This window comes from Zootoca vivipara, chromosome 14 (assembly GCF_965207765.1).
Source record: "Zootoca vivipara chromosome 14, rZooViv2.hap1.1, whole genome shotgun sequence".
Lineage (NCBI taxonomy): Eukaryota > Metazoa > Chordata > Lepidosauria > Squamata > Lacertidae > Zootoca > Zootoca vivipara.
This window is the reverse complement of record NC_142597.1, coordinates 28,582,561-28,604,928: the sequence shown is the minus strand read 5'-3', so window position 1 is coordinate 28,604,928 and position 22,368 is coordinate 28,582,561. Positions and strand designations below refer to the sequence as shown.

General features: G+C 46.5%; 1 protein-coding gene across 1 annotated transcript in view; it reads left to right on the top strand.

Annotated features, from left to right (window-relative positions):
* Positions 1–15,489, top strand: part of BARX2 (BARX homeobox 2) — a 46,967-nt gene extending 31,478 nt beyond the window's left edge. Inside the window, exons 2-4 of the mRNA XM_035139606.3 lie at positions 1,254–1,551; positions 9,424–9,508; positions 10,537–15,489. Coding sequence (XP_034995497.1) covers positions 1,254–1,551; positions 9,424–9,508; positions 10,537–10,788 — 635 coding nt within the window. The 3' untranslated portion in view covers positions 10,789–15,489. The remainder of the gene's footprint in view (positions 1–1,253; positions 1,552–9,423; positions 9,509–10,536) is intronic.
* Positions 15,490–22,368: the final 6,879 nt, after the last annotated feature.

Genomic DNA, 22,368 nt, shown 5'->3' with positions numbered 1-22,368 from the left:
ATGGAAGCAGCTTTCTTAGCCTCTTTAGAATAGGATGGTCAGTTTAAGCACAGCTTTAAAAAATATGAGGAAATGCCTGGCCCCAAAATAAGGCAAATGAAGGGACACATAATATTTGCATATGCTGGTTTATTTGTAGTGATGTGTATTATATGATGTGAATTCAGAAATAATTATTAGAATTTAAATAGCAATGCAATTTGTCTCACCATAGGGGAAAGATAAGATATGGCAAACTGTATTAATTAACACAGAAGCAAACTAAGCAGGAGACTCAAGCCTTAGAGCTTGGGAATGTGGGTCTTTTTAAAAGATTCAATACACATTTAGGAACATCACCAGAACTGGTGCAGATATATTAATATTTCTTTCTGATTTCCGTTCATGGGTGCAGCAGGGACTTCAAGAGCAATGAAAGGAGACTTGTCCTGGGTCTCCATTGCTGTTGAACCGCAGCCATTGCTGACTGAAATGTGATGTTCTCAGGCTGGTCAGGAGGACGTGGCCAGCTGCCCCTTTACCTTGACATGATCTCCCACCAATTTCAGAAGCAGCACAGGAGCATGTCAGGAGCAGATGTCTGTCTCTCTTCGTTCACACAGAGAAGGGTGGCGGAGCGACAGCCACTTCAGTCTTGGCTCGAGAGACTTGGCATAATGCGTCCAATTTTCACGCGTTCTGGTTGTGGCGGTGGCACTTTTTATAGAACTTCTTTTCGGGGACATTTGAGCAAAGCAATGAGCTCACACATCTGTGAGTAAACACAGTGGTGAGGGCTAGAGATGTTTGTGCAAAGCTGGGACAGGAGCTGAGCTTTCAAGCCTTGGGCTCCATTTGTGGCTGTCAAACGCTGGCCTGGTTGACGGGCCAAATAGTCTCAAGGCTGTCCATGCCAATATGGTAGCAAGTCCCGCTGAGCATAATTTTCAACCAAACAGGCGTAGGGCAATCAGCAGTGGCGTGTAGTCAGCCAGTGGGCACGGGAGACTAGGCTAGTCCCCTAAATGTTTTCCCGTAAATTACAGCATTGCAGTATTAAAGCCTGGCGCCTCCATCCCGAAAGCCGGGAAGCTTCTGCCTGGCTTAGGGAGAGAGGCGCAATGTTCCTGCATGCAACTTCAGGATGTCCCCCCCTCCTCGCCCAATTGCCCTTGCTCTGATTGGGTGGCTCTGAACCCTGATGATTCAACCTCTCCTGCAAAGGCCCTAACCTGTGGTGTAACCCCTCTCCTTCTCTGATGCTTGTTCCCCAGGCTCCCCTTCTCTGAGGGCCTATCCTCTCATCTCTGTCATCACCAGGCAGCCCTCGGCCGTCTCCCACTTCATCCCTGCCGCCGGCACTTCCCGCGTCCTCTCGCCACATCCGACGCCGGGGAGCACCTGCTCAGAGACCCAGGCCAGCGAGACCCATGGGAGCAGTGAGTCGGAGGCGGAGCAGTCCGCACCCCGCTTGAAGAAGCCTCGCCGCAGCCGCACCATCTTCACGGAGCTGCAGCTCATGGGGCTGGAGAAGAAGTTCCAGAAGCAGAAGTACCTCTCCACTCCAGACAGGTTGGTCGAGGGGGCTTTGAACTCAGAACTGCTTCGTATCGTGCTGTAATATTCTGATTTCCAGAAGCTAACACTGAATTATTATTATTATTATTAAAAACTGCAACCAACAATGGGTTGTCTCCATTAGTCAGAGGAGAGAGACCTGTTGAAATTAATGAACATGGACAAGACACATAAAAGCATCCACACATCTGGGAAGCCTGACCACTTGAAAATCTTAAAAATATTTCCCCATATTTATTTAGCAATGAGCAAGTTAAATGGAAAGGAGGTGCCCTTTTGTCCTGCTGATTCGTAAAACCTAAAAAAATATATTCTACACTGGCCATCTGAAAACGAAATACATTCTGTGTTTAATCTTCCTAACTTGTATGTAAGGTGTCATTCCTTTCAGTTATATCAGGGGTCAGCAAACATTTTCAGCAGGGGGCTGGTCCACTGTCCCTCAGACCTTGTGGGGGGCCAGACTATATTTTGGGGAAAAAAATGAACGAATTCCTATGCCCCACAAATAAGACAGAGATGCATTTTAAATAAAAGGACACATTCTACTCATGTAAAAACATGCTGATTCCCGGACCGTCCGCGGGCCGGATTTAGAAGGCGATTGGGCCACATTCGGCCCCCGGGCCTTAGTTTGGGGACCCCTGAGTTACATCTTCCTATTTACACATGAATAAACAAGAACCCATTTGCTGCTATACAAACCAGAGAGAGTACCAATAGGCAGATCTTTGCCATTTTGAATTCCTGCAAATATCCCCACTTCAAACCTCCACACTTTAGCCCCGCCGCATCACTTGCAGAAGCAAACTCTCTGCAGGCTTCCGTTTCTGGACAAACGTGTTTCTTGAGCTGGGGTTGGCGGCCGGGTCCTCCTCCCAGCCTCACCAGGGTGCTGGCTTGTGATGTTCCTCTCAGCTGTTCAGGAGCTGAGAGCACAGCCATGATGCCTGGGCACGTGGAGATGAGCTTGCTCCCAGTGGAGTTCTCGGTCACATGGTCGGGTCAGATTTCAAAGCACCCTTGCCTTAAATTTAAAAAAATCAAAAAAAAAATCAAAGGAGACATGAGTAGATTGTATCAGTGGAAAATGCATACCAGGGCTGTGGGAATGCTTCAAGCGCGCACATGCCAGCATGAATTGATGTGCAGTGATACTTATGAAGAAGAGAGAAAGGCTCCTTCCTTCCTTCCTTCCTTCCTTCCTTCCTTCCTTCCTTCCTTCCTTCCTTCCTTCCTTCCTTCCTTCCTTCCTTCCTTCCTTCCTTCCTGGTACCCCTTTGAAAGGCTGAAAGAGAAGAGATGCTGGTTCAATCAGAAGGGAAAAGAAAGGTTGCTTGTTTTTATAGCCCAGTAGAGAAAAGTCTAAGATGGCAGCCTCTGCACCAATTCATCACATTACCGGTACTCAAGATTTGGGGTAAAGAAGACTTTAATTACCATACTTTTCTGTGTATAAGACTAGGGTTGTTTTTTTCTTTAAAACTTATGTTAAGAAAAGAGGGTTCATCTTATACATGGGGCAATTTCCCCCTATTTTCTTAATTTGGAGTCCCCCAAAATAGGGGGCGTCTTATACACGGGGGTATCTTATACACGGAAAACATGGTATATGTTTGTTTCAAAAGTATTCAATGATTGCATGCTGATCAGAAATGCTAGGCGAAAATTCTGGTTGCAATTGCGCATGTTAAATCTGAGTGATGTGGAGAGCTTAAAAGCTCTTCAAATGCCAGGTCCATTTAAGAACATAAGAAGAGACTTCTGGACCGCATCCTGTTCTCACACTGGCCAACCAGATGCCTCTGGGAGACCAGCAAAAAGAACATGAGCACAAGAGCACTCTAGCCTCCTGTGTTTTCAGAAGCGTGGCTGCCTCTAGCTGTGGAGGTAGCCATCATGGCTAGTAGCCATTGATAGCCCTCTCCTCCACTTGGGGTTTCCCCTTGTGGAAAGTGCTTTTAAGCTCACCACCTCGGTTGGAGGACAGGTCCCGCTCAGTGCGGTCCACTCTAGGACACACTTGCAAATTACTTACGGTAGTTCTGGCACCCGCTGCTGTCAGGTTCCCTGGCTCCTGCCCTACCAGTGCCCCATGGGCCAGTGTTAGAAACGGAGATATAAAAACTAGGAGCTAAATGACACCTTAAACCTAAGTTATAGGCACAACAACGGAATGTATAGGTGCGCTTTTTTATAACAAGAATACAAAGCTGAAATGAATGAACTGCAACTAAAATATTATGTTCATTTCCCACATGATCTAGTCCTCCCCCTGTCCACCCCCCTGATAAGAGGGTTTCTTCTCCAGTCTTCAGAGAGTAGCTGGAAGTGGGGAGACAGAAAAAGGTCCTCTTTTCCTTCCACTCTGCAGTTTTAATCTGAAATCTTAGGCACAGTACTGCGCCCAGAACTCAGAAACTGCTTGTGCAAATGAAATTCCCTGTCGCAAAATGCGCCGAGAACAATGGGAGGTTCCGAACACTGCCAGGGGCATCAGCCGCCGCTGCCTGTAGATCCACTGCCATCCAGCATAGGCCAAGGGCTCTTGCCCACAGTGCTCAGCACCAAGGGCTCCTTCGACCCTCTGGTAAGGGGTCCTGATTCCATTCAAGGGATTGGGTGGCTAGTGTGGTGCCAGCTCCGAACCTCACATGACTGGTTGGGCAACACCATCAATCACACACACGACTCTCTTGGCACTAATAAGCCTTGGCATCCTACGTGACTGAGCACGATGAGCCAGCGCGGCTCTGGCAACTCCTGCCCCTTCCCTCTGTCCCTCCCTCTTGTTTGTTGCTTTGGTTTCCTAGGCAGTGCCTGTTGTTTCTAAACAGGCGCAGCAACCAGTTTGCAAAGGGTTACAGGTAATCTTGCCGCGATGAGGCCCCTGCTGCCAACCAGGCGCCTTTCCCGTGTGAAGATTGAGATTCGGTGATGGCAAAACCTCCGCCAGGCTCCCAGCATCTCCTCCCAAAGATGCAGCAGACGTTGCTATATTTTCCTTTCCTGGTTGAAAATTCAAGACGCCCTTCCCTCGAAAAATGGCCATGCATGCATGTTTTTCCCCCCTCCTCCTTGAAAACTGGTGGATGGCCTGGCTGATCGTTCCTTCTGGATGAGGAATAAGGAGGAGAGCCGTCTTGAGCATCACCTCGGGTAGCAACAGGTCTTGGGGCAACCCCAATGCATCCCGTTTGATGCTAGATGTTTTCATGGCCTACTTCAGTCCACCTTGTGAAGCTAGAATCATAGAATGGTAGAGTTGGAAGAGGAACGCCAACAGTTCTTTAGTCCAACTCCGTGCAATGCAGGAATTACAACTGGAGTGGTTATTTATGTGTTGCCAAAAAGAAGAAGTCGTCTTTCGGCATCAGAAAAGGAGTTGCAGATTTGCATTAAACTTGCAAAAAGGTTAATATATATATCTTAATGCTGGTTCAGAGGTCACTGCTTTCATGGAAATGGAAATGCAATGCACCTCACTACTGTCAAGAAGACCATATGGCAAGGTGACCAGTGTTCCTGCTCGGGTGGCCGTCCAGCTTCGTGACTCCTTACACTCCCTCCTTAGGGCTCTTTATTTTTAAACTGGACTTTGGCCAGAAAGCCCTTCAAACATAGGGCCTCCCGCTACGAAGTGGAGCACGTGGTCACCCTATTCCTCACACCGGTGTGCCCAGCAGCAGCACACTGTTCAGGAGTCTTGCCAACGGCTTTGGCCTTGCCCTTGCTCCCTTTGATGTGGGTCTTAAAGAAAGCCCGCAGAGAACCGTTGAAAGACAAGGCTCGCTAATGGCAACATAGGGCAGATGGGCCTGATAAGCAGCAGCCTTGATGGGCTCTGCCCTGCCGATAATAACACTCAGTGTTGCTATAGCAAAGCCGAGTGTTCAAAACACTTCGTAGAGAGTTGATCTCAGCAATGATTACAACAGCCCTGTAATGCAGGTTAGCATTAGAATGAGTCGGTGGTGCTGATTGTAGATGGAGCATCAAAGCTAGTGGTTTTTCTGTGTCCAGGGCAGCTGTCTACCAGCTCCATCTGGTACGCAGGCTGAGACCTTACCTGTCCGCGGACTGTCTTGCCAGAGTGCTGCATGCTCTGGTTATCTCCTGCTTGGACTACTGCAATACACTCTGCGTGGGGCTACCTTTGAAGGTGACCTGGAAACTACAACTAATCCAGAATAAGGCAGATAGACTGGGAGCGGCCACCGATATCACATTAACACCAGTCTTGAAAAACCTACATTGGATTCCAGTACGTTTCTGAGCACAATTCAAAGTGCTGGTGCTCACCATGAAAGCCCTAAACGGCCTCAGCCCAGTATACCTTAAGGAGCATCTCCACCCCCATCATTCAGCCCGGACACTGAGGTCCAGCGCTGAGGGCCTTCTGGCGGCTCCCTCCCTGCGAAAAGTGAGGTTACAGGGAACCAGGCAGAGGGCCTTCTCGGTTGTCGTGCCTGCTCTGTGGAACACCCTCCCATCAGATGTCAAGGAAATAAACAACTATCTGACTTTTGGAAGACATCTGAAGGCACCCCTGTTTAGGGAAGTTTTTAATGACTGATGTTTTAATGTATTTTTAATATTTTGTTGGAAGCCACCCGGAGTGGCTGGGTAAACCCAGCCAGGTGGGTGAGGTATAAATAATGTGTTGTTGTTGTTGTTGTTGTTGTTGTTGTTGTTGTTGTTGTTGTTGTTGTTGTTGTTATTATTAAAAACCTTTAAAGCATGATGGATAGCTCAGTCATAAAGCATGAGACTCTTAATCTCAGGGTCATGGGTTCGAGCCCCACATTGTGCAAAAAGATTCCTACATTGCAGGAGGTTGGACTAGATGATCCTCGCGGCCCCTTCCAACTGTATATTTCTGTGTATTTTCCCTTAAAGAATTCTGAGCACTGCAGTTTACCCCTCACATTCTGCCCAGAGGTAGGAATGCCTCTCAAGTTGGGAATGGTAAGGGGTGTGTGTGCTCATGCCCAGCTTGCAGGTTTCACGTTGGGGGCATCTAGTTGGCCATTGTGAGAACAGGATGCTACACTAGATAGGGCATTGGCCTGATCTGGCAGATTCCTCTTATCAGCACCTTGCTGAAGCTAAGCAGGTCTCGGTCTGGGCAGTGGCCTGGAAACCCCATGCATGTAGCCTTGGGTTTCACAATGGAAGAAAAATGGAGAATAAAACCCCCCCAAACAGAATACCCCTGGGGGACTGCAGCCTGTGGTGTAAAGGTTGCAGACCTCCAAGCGTCCCTATTTTCCGGGGACAGTCCCAGATTTACAGAAGCCGTCCTGGTTTCTGATTTGATCCCGGAATGTCACGCTTTTCCTTAGGATGTCCCTATATCCATTGGAGAAATGCTGGAGGGCATGGGGTTATGCGACCCCTGAGCCAAGGAGAGAAATAACTCTACAACCTTTAGAAAACAGAAGGCATCCCTGTATAGGGACTTTTTTAATGTTTAATGTTTTATTATGTTTTTATATATGATGGAAGCTGCCCAGAGTGGCTGGGGCAACCCAGTCAGATGGGTAGGCTATATCTGAATTATTAATTTATTAATTAGGATGCCCCTATTTTCATCAGAGAAATGTTGGAGGGTACGAGGTTGCCCATCTCTGATGTAGCGAGTGGAAGAAGTAGGTCACCTGTTGTCGCTCTTTAAGCCAAGTCCTCTGGGCCTTTTGGGGCTGCAACCAACTGGTAAAACGATTGCCATGTGAACACAGCTATTGGAAGCCCATTGCAGAGAAAACGACTTGGCAAATTTCAGGGTGATTCAGAGTCATCTACCGTGCAGCCGGTGGTGCGTATGAGACGTGACCGAGTGCATCAGGCTTGGCTTAGGCTGCCCTCGCACCTTTTGTGTTTCTGGTTCGCTGATGCTAATCATGGCAGAGGCATAGCGAAGATGTCATGCCGGCAGGTCTCTTTCAGATTTCTTTGTTCAGCAAGTTTCATCTGAGGAGATTAGTCTTTCACTTGGTCCTTAACCAGCGGGCCTTACGTAAACACAGTGGTGCTTGGCTGTGTGTTTGTGTGCGCCTGGTCAGGGGACCGTCCCATATTTTATCAAGGAAATCTCAGGTGAAACCCAGTTTGATGTGAGTGCTATTGAGTTCTGAATCCTTAGGAAGCCGAGTTCCGTCTGGCTTTCCAGCCTTTGTGGAAAACCAGACCAGCAAATCCACCTTTGTACAAGAAGGTCAGTGAGAGGCTGGCCAATTTATTTATCTATTTATTGCTTTTATACCCCACAGTTTTCTCTCTCCAAGAAGCTCTGGAGGCTGCGCATGCTTCTCCCCTCCATTTAATTCCCACAACAGCCCTGTGAGGTAGGTTAGGCTGAGGGGCAGTGACTGGCCCAAGGTGGGGATTTGAAGCCTCATCTCCCAGGTCCTAGTCTGACACACTAACCACTAATAAGAGGTCCTTCAATGCAATGCTCACGGGCAACATGGTATGCTCAGACACACACACACACATCAGAAAGGTTGGTGGCCTCTGTTTTAGCATCACCCAACCCATAACATTGTTTTTGAACATGCATGAAACAGACCACAGGCCTGCAGAATTGTGCAGCCTGAACTTGCGGATGTTTAAGTAAGTCTCTTCTTGGGACCGTCACTTTAAGGAGCAATTAAAGCAATTTAACTGTCCAGTCCAAGGCATGCTGACTCAGAGAGAAATCCCACTACGTTCGATGGGGCTTCTTTCCAAGTTAGGACTTATTTAGGACTCTGTTTGCCCTGCCACTGCCCCCTGGCAAAAGCTGCGGTTTAGCAGAACAAGCAGTGATGGGGTTTCCCACAGATTGCCATTTGTTCTGATTTAGCGCTAAAGAGCGGGTTTTCCTGAGGAAAGCAGTGGGGGCGGGGCAAAGGCAAAACTGCTTGGACCAGAGCATAGAAAGGCACAAGACAAGCAGAAGTGTGGATGAGCTCTTAGTGCACCGACCATCGCTGCCTCTGTCTCTCTCCTATATATGCCCCACAAGAAATTACTGTGTAAGTGAAGCTGTTCAATCTGAAACAATCAGCTAAATTTGCATCCCAGGACTTATTATTGATGGCTCTGTTGTGCTTCCGTGGCATCGTGATCTTATTATTCATAACCAGGGGCATAGCTAGCTGCTCTGGCACCTGGAGCGGTGGGGGCGGGTTGAGTCGCCCACGGGAGTGCTGTGGCGATTGGCCCACGGGGGCATCGTGGTGAGCTACCCACAAAGTCCACCTGGTGGATGCAAGCCCCATACTGCTGTTCTGGGCATCGCAGGGCCCTGTGCCACCATGTCACTTCCAGGAGAGACGCGTGCCTCGGGCGCGCTGCAGGCCGGGCCCCATGGTGCCACCCCCCGCGGTGTGCCATTTTGTCACCCCCTCAGGGATGACACCCGGGGTGAACCACAGCCCCACACCCCCTTTCTACGCCCCTGTTCCTAACATATCTCTCTGCATTTATCTGCTCTGCATAATTTTCTTTCTTAAGTCGTGAACCGTATGATATCAGACAAACAAGTCATTGCTCGTTTCTGCATCTCTCAAATGTTTGCATTGTTATTTGCAACAAAAAGTGTTTTTTTGGGGGGGGGGAGAAACCTTCCCGCAGTTAATTACACCAAAGGGGGAATTACGACTTCTCTATAGCTTCCTTTAGTTGATTTAATTGGACAGGGCACGTTGTCAGTAGATGATGACTATCTACCTGGCTGTTGGTGTTCCTCGGTTTTCCCCTCCAGTGTCTGTACAACTTGTTCGCTTTCTGCAGGATGTGAGCTAATCAGATCTTGGCCGTGGATGGAGCGTCTTCCTTTCTGTCATTGATCTGGATTGATTTGGATCTCTTGTTTTCCAGGCTGGATCTGGCTCAGTCGCTGGGCCTAACTCAACTTCAGGTGAAGACTTGGTACCAGAATCGCAGGATGAAGTGGAAGAAAATGGTAGGTACTGTGGTAAACAGAGGCATGCGTACAGGGTGTGCCCAAGGCAAAAATGAAATAAAATGAAAAGGGGCAAAACATTTGTGTTTCATTTTTTAAGATCGCATTTTTAATGTAAAACTTAGTTGTTAATTTTGTTAAAAAATTTTTTGTTAAGTTGCAGTTTCTTTAGGCAGTGGGACTCAGTTCAAAGTAAACCTGCATAGGATTGAAGTGTAAGACTTCTTTAATAGGGTGACATCCCTAAATGTGATTTAATAATAATAATAATAATAATAATAATAATAATAATAATAATTTATTATTTATACCCCGCCCATCTGGCCGGGTTTCCCCAGCCACTCTGGGCGGCTTCCAACAAAAACATTAAAATACACTAAACAACATCAAACCCCTCATCCAAGAATCCTCCTGCTTTTCTGACACTTGGGAAAGCAGGCTGGGGTCTTCTCCAGTCTTTTATTAATGTCTTTCGGCATCAGAGTAGATTGCCTCCACTATCATTGCCTTAAGATTTATTTACTTAAGAGCATTTCTAGCCCTCCTTTTCAAAAATTTAATTTAATCAATAAAAAGTTCCAAGTGGCAAGAAAAAAACCCTCTGACTCTTTTTGTTCTGATTGAGTACTGCAGAGCAAAAGATGAATCAGTCCCTCTAACAATGAATTCAGCTGCAGAGTGCTGATAGAATCCTAGACAAAACGGGGAAACAAAAACAAGGTGTCTTCAGGCCTAGAGGAAACCCCTAAAAACAACAGGGGAAAAAATCAGTAGGGTGGGAAACTCTAAAAACACCCTATTGAGGACTGAGCATGCTCCGTGGGCATGGAATGTTGACTGACTTTTGGGAGGAGGAATGGAAAACTCAGGGATGGGGTGGAATATCCTGGGAGAGGGCAGGGCAGGCTGGACAGGGCACAGGAACTCTCCGTGCTGTAACATTTAGTTGCTGGTCCAACTTAACACTTAAAAAACAAACCCATGAAAGCAGCAATTAGACACTCAGCATGTTGGTTTTTTTGTTCCAGGTCCTGAAAGGTGGGCAGGAGGCCCCCACAAAACCCAAAGGCCGCCCCAAGAAAAACTCCATTCCCAGCTCCGAAGAGATCGAAGCAGAGGAGAAGATGAACAGCCAAGCTCACCAGCCGGCTTTGGAGGAAAACCAGGCCACGGAAGAGTGTGGGTTGACTGGGGAGCCATTGGATGCCCCCTCAGAGACAGAGGAATCTCCTAAAAACACAACTGAAACCACCCCTCTGGGAGAAACTGCATCGAGTTAAGAGAGAGAGAGAAAAAGAGAGAAAGCTCCCCACACTTCCCAAAAGGACAATGTACAAACTGGAGGCGTGCACACTTTGTGCCTTATGAAATCGAACAGTATGGGTGGGTCGCTGTGGAGCAAAGAGACCCCTTGTAGACAGCAGCGACAGTTTCCTTCTTTCCAATGCAGTGTGTACATCCTCCCCACAGATAGTGGGGCCTGAGCTCTCCTCCCAAAGAGACTGCATGCTTGCAAATCTGAGACTTTGGAAATGCCCAGGGAGCTGGGAGGAAGAGGCTCCTTAGCGAATGGCTGCCAGAGAAAACGGTCCCTTTTTGTCTTCCTCCTTATTATCCTCAGCTGTGAAATGGGTTCGGAGCAGTGACTGCCAAACAAAGCAAGAGGTCCTTTGTTGTTGTTGTTGTTGTTCCAACATGGCATCCTCCTGCAACCAGTCCTTAATTGGGAACGGGCGAAAGCAAAGGTGTTTTTAACAGGGGTGTTTGGGAATCTGGGATGTTTACGCTCCAGCGCCACAAAGATCAGAGGTGGGTGAGGGAGATGCAGGAGCAGATTCTCGACTTCCTCGAGTTGCTCTCTGACTTGGAGGGCTTGGCAGCACCAGTGGCCAATAGGGGCAAGAATGAAGTGGTGGCAGGGGGTGGGCAAGAGGCTGGGGGAGCAGCAAGAGTTGTGGGATGTTTGGTTCATGGTGGATGTGGAAGTTGCACTGGCTGAGGCAGGGGCAAGCAGGTAGCCCTGCCTGTAGCCACCCAGAGCTCAGTGGTGGCAGTACAAACCTCTGGCGCACATGGAAGGGAAGGTGGTAGCTCAGTGGTAGAGCATCTGCTTTAAAGACAAAAGGCCTCGGGTTCAGTTCCTGGCAGCATCTCCAGGTAAGGCTGGGAAGATCCATGCATGAAGCTCTGGAGTGCCACAGATAGTTAGCGTAGGAAATCCTGACCTCAATGAAGCAACATTTGAACTCTCGGTAGAAGGGTATGTTCCCATGGCTGGCTTCCTTGTCGACATCAGAAGAGGAGGCATATCTAAGATCGGGTTGCCATGTTTCCAAAAGTGAAAATCCGGACACAAAAGTTGTTGAGCTTTTCTTTTCTTTCTTTCTTTTTTGCCCAAAGTTGTTGAGCTATTTTTTAGGAAAGTTGCCAAAAGATCAGCACTCTTGATATGGGCTGCCCCAGGTTTCCCCCGGATGTCCCCCCCCCCCAAAAAAATTCCACCTGCATTCCATTTTTGACAGACGAATCCTGGCTATGTCCGGGAAATTCCGGAAGTATGGCAGCCCTAATCTAAGGACTTCCGAAGAGTGCTTTGCTGGATCAGGCCCATGGGCCACCTAGCCCAGCATCCTGTTCTCACAGTGCCCAACCAGATGCCTGCAGGAATCCTGCAAGCAGGGAAAGACCACAAGAGCACTCTCTCAACAGCACAGCCATTATGGCTAGTATCCATTAGTAGCCCTCTCCTCCTCCATGAATCTGTCCCACCCCCTTTTAAAGCCACCCAAGTGAGTGGCCTTCCTTGCCTCCCGTGGGAGAGAGTACTCAAGTCAAAGTTTATTTGGCCATTTCATCCACACATAAAAAGGAAATAAAAGTATTCTGTTGCATACTGTACAGATTATACAGAGCTACAGGGACCACCAATTTATACAAATATACGTTGAAATGGAGACCTACACACATAAGTTTCTATATTACATTGCTGATCAGATTTTACAGTCCACCGTATTGTCTTGGAGGAACGTTCTTCTCTGTTTTGGGGCTGCAGCTGCCAGACCTAGCTGAGGGAGTGGTTTAACTATGTGCTGCATGAAGAGGTGTTTCCTGTGCCCTGGAAGCATGCATGCACCAAGATCTGGGCCACTACCAAAGACCAGCAATTCGGGGCACCTGCCAATGCCTGGACCTCTTCTGGAGGCCCACAACCAAACCCTAGCCTGTTCCTTCTGCTCTCAGTTGCCTGTTCATCTGCCTTCTGAGTGTAAAAGCAGCGAGGGAGGGAAGAAGGGTCTGTTTCCTCTACTTGGCAGTGGCTTGGTTTGGGCCAGAAGAAAGAGGACTAGCAAATGTGCCTTGGTGAATCCGACAAGTCGAGCTCAGTATTGTTTACGCTGGCCAGCTGTGGCTCTCTGGGGTTTCAGGCAGAGGACTCTCCTAGACCTACCAAGGATCAAACCCAGCACCTTCTGCATGCTAGGCAGCTGCTTTACCACTGAGCCGGGAGTGGAGCTGGGAGTTTGTGCATTGAGACTCATATAACTGCAGTGAAAAGAGGGGAAAGGGCCAGGGAACTACAGGAGGGCTGTCTGCTGGCCACCTGTTCTTTGATAGAACGCTGGGAGGATGATGGCAGGAGGTTTGGGGAGAAGAATCTGGAGCAGCTCTTGCATCTCCCTAAAGACACTGGGGCAATAAGTTGAGTTTAAGTTGCCATAACTGAGGGTTGATTCACACTGTTTCATGCTTGATCATTGAGCCTGGTCCACATCAGGAATGGAGAATCAAGCTATGTGCACACCATAACATTAAAGTACTTCCCCCACCCACCCAAAGAATCCTGGGAACTGAAGTTCACCCCCCACGGAGTTATAATTCCCAGCACCCCTAACAAACTACAGTTCCCAGGATTCTTGGGGGGGGGGGAAACCCATGGCTGTTAAGATTTTACATGTTGGAGGTGGGTGTGACCTGCCCCTTCCCCAGGGTGGTTTTTAACAATTTGCTCCTTTTCCCTCAGGGAACTCTGGGAATTGTAGCTCTGTAAGGGAGATAGGGGGAATCTCCTAACAAATCTCAGCACCTTTGAGAAACTACCATCCCCAAGATTTTTGGGGGGGAAGCCATGTAGTTGGTCCAGGAGATGCAGATAAAATCAGTTTGCATTGAAATTTGCAAAGACCATTTCCCTCAGTTATCTGCAGTCTATTTCTGCGGCAGAATGAGGCAGGTCAGACATGCTCGGAAAGGATTTTAAAGTGCAATCCTATAGATTTTTCATTAGAAGTAGAACCCCACTGAGGTAAATGGTACTTACTCTTCAGTAGGTGGGTATAGGAATACAACCCAAGTTTAACTAATTTAGTCAGTTGATTGACTCACCCACAAAAGTCTAAACATGTTTAGTCAGCAGTAAACTCCATTGAGTTAAATGGGTTTCACTTGCTGATGAGAAAGGGTTGCAACTTGAGATGGGCAAATCAATCAACGTCACTTTCCCACTTTTCCAATCTGATGTTCAGTTCTTGACATTTTCACATCAGTTTGCAATTATTATTATTTTTTTAAAAGTCCTTATGAAAATTCATCAGCACCTTAGCATAGATTTTTTCTAACATATGCATGCTTCTGCATGCAGTTTTGCCTAATACACACCAGCAGTTTCCACTATTAGAAAGCACTTTCGCATGCGGTTTTCACCAACGTATGCATTTTGATGCACACTTTACCTTAGTGTACACATTTTAGTACATTTAGAGAACAGGATTGCAAAATTCGGAGAAGTGTCGAATTCAGAGGATGAGTGCCTTTTTGTCCGTGTATCATTTTGAGATGCATGCATTTGATAAGGGCTGCCTTTAAATGCAGACTGAACCAAATTTATCCTTCATCCCTCCTTGTGGACCTAAATGTTGCAGCATCAGTATTTAAAGACCAGTCTTTTTTTTCCCCAACTGAAGTTTCCAGAAATAAGGTGTGAACTGATTCTTAGCTCGAGCCCTTTGTGAAGCCTATATCAACCCAAGGGGATTTTCGATGTCTACAGCAACACCAGTGTTTTTAGCGCTTTGGATACGTTGGTCTCCAGATTTATATGGCACTTACTGTAGGAGCACTGAAATATCTGGGGGTGGCGGGGAGGAGAGCGAGCCACGGAAACCAGAAGAAAACTTTGCAGGAGGAGCATTGCGTTTATTTTCCAACCCTGTGTGCCAAGATTAGATAAGCATCGTGTTTCCTATAGTCTTGTTCGAGGGTGCATTTTTGCCCAAAGGCTGCAAAGAGATGTATCAAGATAACCTTTATTTTTTAATTAAAAATAAAATATATAAATAAAGGAATTCAGCGGAATCTCTCTCTCTCTCTCTCTCATCCAAGGTTCTGAGAACTGGGTTTCTTCCTCTGCATTTTGCTGTCGCGGGGCCAAAAAGCCTGGGGGGTGGGGAATCGAAGACCCTGCGCTTCCCAGGGACAATTGCAACAACAAAGCCCCGAGAGAGCACACCAGCTCTTAGATGTGTCCCTCAACCAGAAAATTTGCATTTAGGATGGTTTAGGACCTGGCTCGGTCATGGGAACACAAAAAGAGCCCTGTGGGATGAGAATGAAAGATCCTCACAAGGTGGTGGGCTGTCTTTCATTGGAGCCTTTTAAAGAGAAGTCGGATGCCCGTCCTCTGTCTGGCATTCTTTAGCTGTGATTCCTGCACCGCACGGGGGTTGGACTTGATGACCCTTGGGGGACCGTTCTAACTTTACCGTTCTATGAATCTATGATCCAGTTTGCACAGTGGCCAAGGGTTACTCTGGACAACTTATTTACTGAGTGCGTCACACTGAGCATTCTGATTTCCTTGTGCAAAACCTGCACAGAGGTTAGATTACATCGAATCTTTCTGCTTTTTTTTGTGTGAAATCACCCCGATTTGCTTCTCAGTAATCATTCCTTCAATACACACTTTTCAACGCTTTTGCCCTTCACTTTCCTAACCTCAAGAAGTTGGTTTCTTTTTAGTTCCTTTTTTATTATTATAAAAAGCCAGTTTGTTGCACGAAGGTGGCAGAGTTCCTTGATCCAGGTGAATTACAGGAGCCTAGATCTTTTCCTGCAAGCCGCTGGCAGTCTTGAGGTTTCCTAGCCAGATGCCCACAAGCGGGATCTGTATGTGTGGCATTTTCACAGTGCTAATAATAATAATAATAATAATAATAATAATAATAATAATAAATTCATTTCATTTCTATATTGCTTTGTATTTTTAAGGAGGGGAATCTCAAAGCAGTTTACAACCTACATTAAAACAGCATATAAAACAATCCAGAATAAAACCTTACTGAAGAAAGTAAAATATAAAGTATACATTTAAATACAATTAACATTCATTCAAACATAATTAACAGGAAACTAAAATAAAAAAATTCCTTCAGTAGCACCTTAAAGACCAACTAAGTTTTTATTTTGGTATGAGCTTTCGTGTGCATGCACACTTCTTCAGATACCTGAATGGTATCTGAAGAAGTGTGCATGCACACGAAAGCTCATACCAAAATAAAAACTTAGTTGGTCTTTAAGGTGCTACTGAAGGAATTTTTTTATTTTACTTCGACCCAGACCAACACGGCTACCTACCTGTAACCAGAACTATGGAAGGCACCACATTGAGCCGCATGAAAGGAAACTAAAATATTATCCTAAACTTTGAATGTGGGTGTAAGCACAGCTCTGCTTGAGATGTGGCACATGCACCCTCTGTCTGAGTTCTGCCATGTGGGCAAGGAAGGTGGGTGTGGGCATAACCCTTCTTTTGTACTCTCAATCCCAAATGTGGATTGGAATTCCTGCATTGCAGAGGATTGAACCAGATCACCCTTTGGGTGCCCTCTGACTCTACGATTCTATGGGTCGATAAACCCCCACCCCCATTGACTTGAAAGCATGAATGTGAAAGTGTGGGAACGAAATGCATCCCTTTATCATTCTTTACCCTCTGGGGCTGCCAACTTTTATTCCTGGCAGCGCGCCTGTTGCCCTTATCAGCTCTGCTAAAAAAAGGGGGTTGGAAATATTGCCTGCCATGAAAGTCTTCGTAAGATGGTTTGCTTATCTGTGGTGCGGTTGTTAAAGGCACTGGAGATCTGGCAGGAGAAAGGCAGGTGACTACTGCCTTATCAACTCCTGGAAGCCCAATACTGTACTCCAATTAAGCGTTTCTATATGTTGGATCTGCAACAAAATGTTACAGCGCCGTGTGTTCCCTTTTTTGGGACACACCATTCCATTCCATTCTCCTCCCCCACCCTGGTTTGCATTTCTCTCTTTCTCCACCCCGCAACAGTCAGCATTCTACACCCACTGAGCATCTTTCATTTATTTCATTTATGGTTTGTTTTTGTTTACAGTAACCCAATAATTTTTTTCCCTAGTGCATTAGACTCAGATCAGATCTAGGCACCCAGCTAAGCTAGTCTGCAGCAGAGGATCCCAACAGAACAGCATCTTAAAGTAGTTACATACTGATAGAAATCCCTTCTCTTGTGGCTGAACTAAAAGGATGCTGGCTCAGCTACAAGATCTTGGAGAAGGAGTCTGGGAGGACAAGAGTTAACATCCGCCTGCCCTAAAGAAGAGTCCATATGTGCATATTAAACAGTTTAATAAATTGTTCTGTGCACACTTAAGTTCACAAAGATGTGAACATGAGCCCAAATACTTTCATGTGGCAAGCGAGGGAGCAATATTATTAACTTTCAACAACAATTATTATTTTGTTGTTGAAAGTTAAGAACATTGCTACAAGGAATATACCATAGCTTCAATATCCTACATATAGTTGAGGTATCTACAGTAAAATGAGAGTCGTCTTTGCGATCCATAGTTAAAAGGAGAAGTTGGCAAATGTGTCCTCTTTTTTTGCTCTTCAAAATATGGCAACCCTCAGAAAACCAATGTGGTACCCTCCATGTAATGCTTCGTAATGCATCTGGTCCTACTTCCCTCTGTCATGTGGCCCCCGGAAGGGAATGTGACCCTTGAACCCTGAAAAATGTTACTCACCCCTGAACTACAGTAAGCCATGGTTTTGTGTCATGTCCAAACACAGCCCAGAAAACAAAAATGCCACGAAGTCTGAAGAAGACAGAAATTCAAGAAAGCCACAGGACAGCCCCCCACACACTCTGGGGTAATCCTGTCTTGTTGCCATCTGGACTCCATGAAGGAGGGAGCCCAGAAAGATCTCCTAGTGGGTGGCCCCACCGTAAAAGGCTAGCGTCTTGCTTAGTTGCTCATTCAAGTAGAACAGACTCCCCACTTCAGAGATTACCCCTCCAACTCAAGGAGGATGGTGGTCTGACAATGGTGGGCACTCTCATTCTTATAGAATCATAGAGTTGGAAGAGACCCCAAGGATATTCTAATCCTACCGCCGCTGCCGCCCCATCATCGCATGAGATTTGGAATGACTGATTCAGGATACAGTTCTTATGCCGCTGGTAATAATAGTCTGAATTGGGTTGCTGAATTGTGATATTTCACAAGCACACATCCTTAAGTTACCCCCTTGCAAATAATCTTATTTTTGTACTATCAGTTTTCATTGACTGTCAGCTGCCATGGCGACCTGTTGGCAGGCAGAAAGGTAGGATATAAACATTGTTAATAAAAGAAGGCATTTATTGGCCTCAACCCAATTAGCTTCCGCAAGTCTTCCCTTCTGCCAGTTGTACTTTTGGGCTTCCCACCTTCTCAGCTGCAGCCCCTGGTTTGCATTCCCTGCTAGTCATTGGTCCATTAAGAATATACAGACATAAGAAGAGCCTGCTGCTGGATCAGGCCAACGACCCATCTAGTCCAGCATCCTGTTTTTGTAGTTGCCAACTATATGCCTGAATGGGAAACCCACAAGCAGGATTCAAGCACAGGAGCAACTCTCCCCTCCTGCGGTTTCCAAGAACTGGTATTCAGAAGCATGGTTGCCTCCAACCGTGGATGCAGAACATAGCCACTGTGGCTTGCAGCCACCGATAGCCCTCTCCTCCATGAATTTATTTCATCCTCTTTCAAAGCCATCTAGGCTGGCGGCCATCACTCCCTCCTATGGGAGTGAGTTCCATAGTTTAACTGTGTTGCATGAGTAAGTACTTTCTTCTTCATCGTCCTGAGTCTTCCAACATCCCAACATCCACCCACGAGTTTGAGTATTATGAGAGGTAAGGTAAAGGTAAAGGGGCCCCTGACCATCAGGTCCAGTCGTGTCCGACTCTGGGGTTGCGGCGCTCATCTCGCTCTATAGGCCGAGGGAGCCGGCGTTTGTCCGCAGACAGCTTCTGGGTCATGTGGCCAGCATGACAAAGCTGCTTCTGGTGAACCAGAGCAGCGCACGGAAACGCCGTTTACCTTCCCGCCGGAGCGGTCCCTATTTATCTACTTGCACTTTGATGTGCTTTCGAACTGCTAGGTGGGCAGGAGCTGGGACTGAGCAACGGGAGCTCACCCCATTGCAGGGATTCGAACCGCCGACCTTCTGATCAGCAAGCCCTAGACTCTGTGGTTTAATCCACAGTGCCACCTGGGTCCTGGTTATGAGAGAGGGAGCATTAATTAATTTCAATGGATGTACTGATCACAGAAGCTTGTTAGATGCAACCCAAGGATGGCCCTCTTTCCTGCCAATGTTCTCTGTGGAAACTTGATCAAACTCTCCTAAAAGTCTAAGAGAGCCCTCGTCTACCAGCTATTTCAGGTCCTCAAGTTTCTCCTCATTAGCACCCGAGATTAACAATTGGCCTGGGCCCAACTCTCTCCCCTCCCTGCACCGAAACTTCTTGAGACTTAGACAGATCTGCAGGTGCAGTCTTTGGCCTCAGAATATCATTTAGCCCTTGGAGAAAGCCAGCAGCTCTGTTATCGGGTGGGAACTTTCCAACAAGCCTGAACAGGGATGAGCTGGGCGGTGGGGGGTAGAAAGCACCGATTATCAGAACAGTTCCATGGAAGACATAAGCTCTCGTTCAGTTCCTGTCCCTCCGCCCCCCACGCCCATGATGGCTGTTCACTTTGGGGCAGGAGCTTCTACGTACAATCCAGCAGGATCACATCGTAAATATTTCCCGTTTCCAGTTTCAGGGAGGGGAAGGGGTTGCATGTCTGGAAGCTAAAACGAAAACCAACAACCCAAAAGAGCTTCTCTCGTTAATGTACAAAATTATCACGATAAGAAGAAGAAGAAGGCGGGGCTCAATGCTTCCCTCTGAAATGCTAGGGTGCATGGGCGTAGCCAGGATTTATGTTAGGGGAGGGCAGGACACCCACCTGTCGTCATCCTCTGTCTGGCTCTGTCCAAGCTACCTGCGCCACAATTGGTCAGTTTGTAGAAGTCACGCCTATCGCTCAGTCGGCTTAGAACCATAGAATCATAGAGTTGGAAGAGACCACAAGGGCCATCCAGTCCAACCCCCTGCCAAGCAGGAAACACCATCAAAGCATTCTTTTTTTTAAATAAATTTTTATTCCATTTTCCAATTTATCAAATTAAAATAAAAAAAACAATCTTTTATACAAAACATCTTATACTTTCATCTTACATCTTGCTCTGCCGAGCTGTGACTTCCCCCCCTCCCTTCAAGCGGGTTTCTTGTTAACTCCAATTTTTGCAGTTCCTTTTTGACTTTTTTTAGTCAGTTCGTAGGATTTATTTCAATCCTGCAAGTGTTTTTAAAGATCTACAGCATTCTTGGCATATGCCTGTCAAGCCTCCGCTTAAAGACCTCCAAAGAAGGAGACTCCACCACACTCCTTGGCAGCAAGTTCCACTGTCTAACTTGTCTTACTGTCAGGAAGTTCTTCCTAATGTTTAGGTGGAATCTTCTTTCTTGTAGCTTGAATCCATTGCTCCATGTCTGCTTCTCTGGAGCAGCAGAAAACAAACTTTCACCCTCTTCTATATGACATCCTTTTATATATTTGAACATGGCTATCATATCACCCCTTAACCTTCTCTTCTCCAGGCTAAACATACCCAGCTCCCTAAGCCATTCCTCATAAGGCATTGTTTCCAGGCCTTTAACCATTTTGGTTGCCCTCTTCTGGACACGTTCCAGCTTGTCAGTATCCTTCTTGAACTGTGGTGCCCAAAACTGGACACAGTACTCCAGGTGAGGTCTGACCAGAGCAGAATACAGTGGCACTGTTCGACAGTGGAAATTGCTGCCAAGGAGTGTGGTGGAGTCTCCTTCTTTGGAGGTCTTTAAGCGGAGGCTTGACAGCCATCTGTCAGGAATGCTTTGATGGTGTTTCCTGCTTGGCAGGGGGTTGGACTGGATGGCCCTTGTGGTCTCTTCCAACTCTATGATTCTATGAACCCAGCAAACAAAAAAGCAAATAAACAAGACAAGACCGAGGTGCAGATCAAAAGTAATTAACCAGGACATTATCTCATGTGTACCTTGCATTGTGTAACATAAAAGAATGCATTTTAGCCATTGTGTAACTAAAAGCAAGCATAAGGACTGTATAGAAGGAGTCCAAGACAGGAATTACATCTTCCAAATGTCTGTGGAAGCCAGTGAGAGAGATTAAGGGGGATGTTCATCATTAGTATATGAGACAAGGTCCCACCAAGCAGCCAAAAAGGAATCCGGCTTTGCTTTTCCAGTCAAAAATCTAATGCACCAGGTATGATTTTTTTTTCTCTTGCAAGACAATATTCCGTACATTATGCCACCAAGTGGAATTACTAATATTTTTCAATGTTTTCCAGTTTTGTACAAGTGTAATATGGGCCCTGACCGATTTTAAAAGGTGAAACTGGTTGCTAGAGTTGAGTAGCTGAATTTGATCGAATTAGCTCCTCCTTGAATAGAAAGCAAGCCACTCGAATGCTGATCTGAATGACAGAAACGATTTCATTTCTCCGCTCTGGCACTCAGCTTGAACTCAGACCTGCCTTGGCTGCTGAAGCACATCAGTACTGCCAAGAGGGAAAGGTGTGCTCCCAGGTTGCTGCCAGACAAACAAGGTGAGCTAACCCCTCTGGTCTGTTCCGACATGTCCATTACCCGGTGGAAACACTGAGGCTATTGTTTCCTCGAACAATCCAGCAGAGGAGGTGGCCCAGGCACCTGCAAGTTTGCTCCCAAGCTCAGGGAGCCTCATGGCAGACTTCGCCAACTCTGGTTTGGTAAGACAACTCATTAGGTGAAGGAGTTCCCTCATACAGGAGGTGAGTTAACATGCAGGGGCAATTCCCATATATATGCGCCTGTGCATAAATCAGAAATAACTAGTCTACAATAGATAACAATAATATCCACTGCAGGTACAGAGGGAGGGGTAAATCTCTCGGTTTATGTTCACCTCAGTTCCCCATTTCCCCCCAATCTTAAACTCGGTTCTCCACATTTCCGCATCCGTTTGCAGTTTTCATTTTTAAATAAAAATGGAGTCCTCGTGAAAATTCATTTTCATGCTAATTTTTCCTAATTATGCATCCATCTTTGTGTGCAATTTTCCCAAATAGATCTCTGTATTCCCCCCCCCAATTATATGTGTGTTTTTATGCATGCTTCACCCTAGTAATAATAATAATAATAATTTATTATTTATACCCCGCCCATCTGGCCGGGTTCCCCCAGCCACTCTGGGCGGCTTCCAACAAAACAAATTCTAAAATACAGAAATCCATCAAACATTAAAATACAGAAATCCATCAAACATTAAAAGCTTCCCTGAACAGGGCTGCCTTGAGATGCCTTCTAAAGGTCTGGTAATTGTTGTTCTCTTTGACCTCTAGTGGGAGGGCATTCCACAGGGTGGGTGCCACTACCGAGAAGGCCCTCTGCCTGGTTCCCTGTAACTTGGCT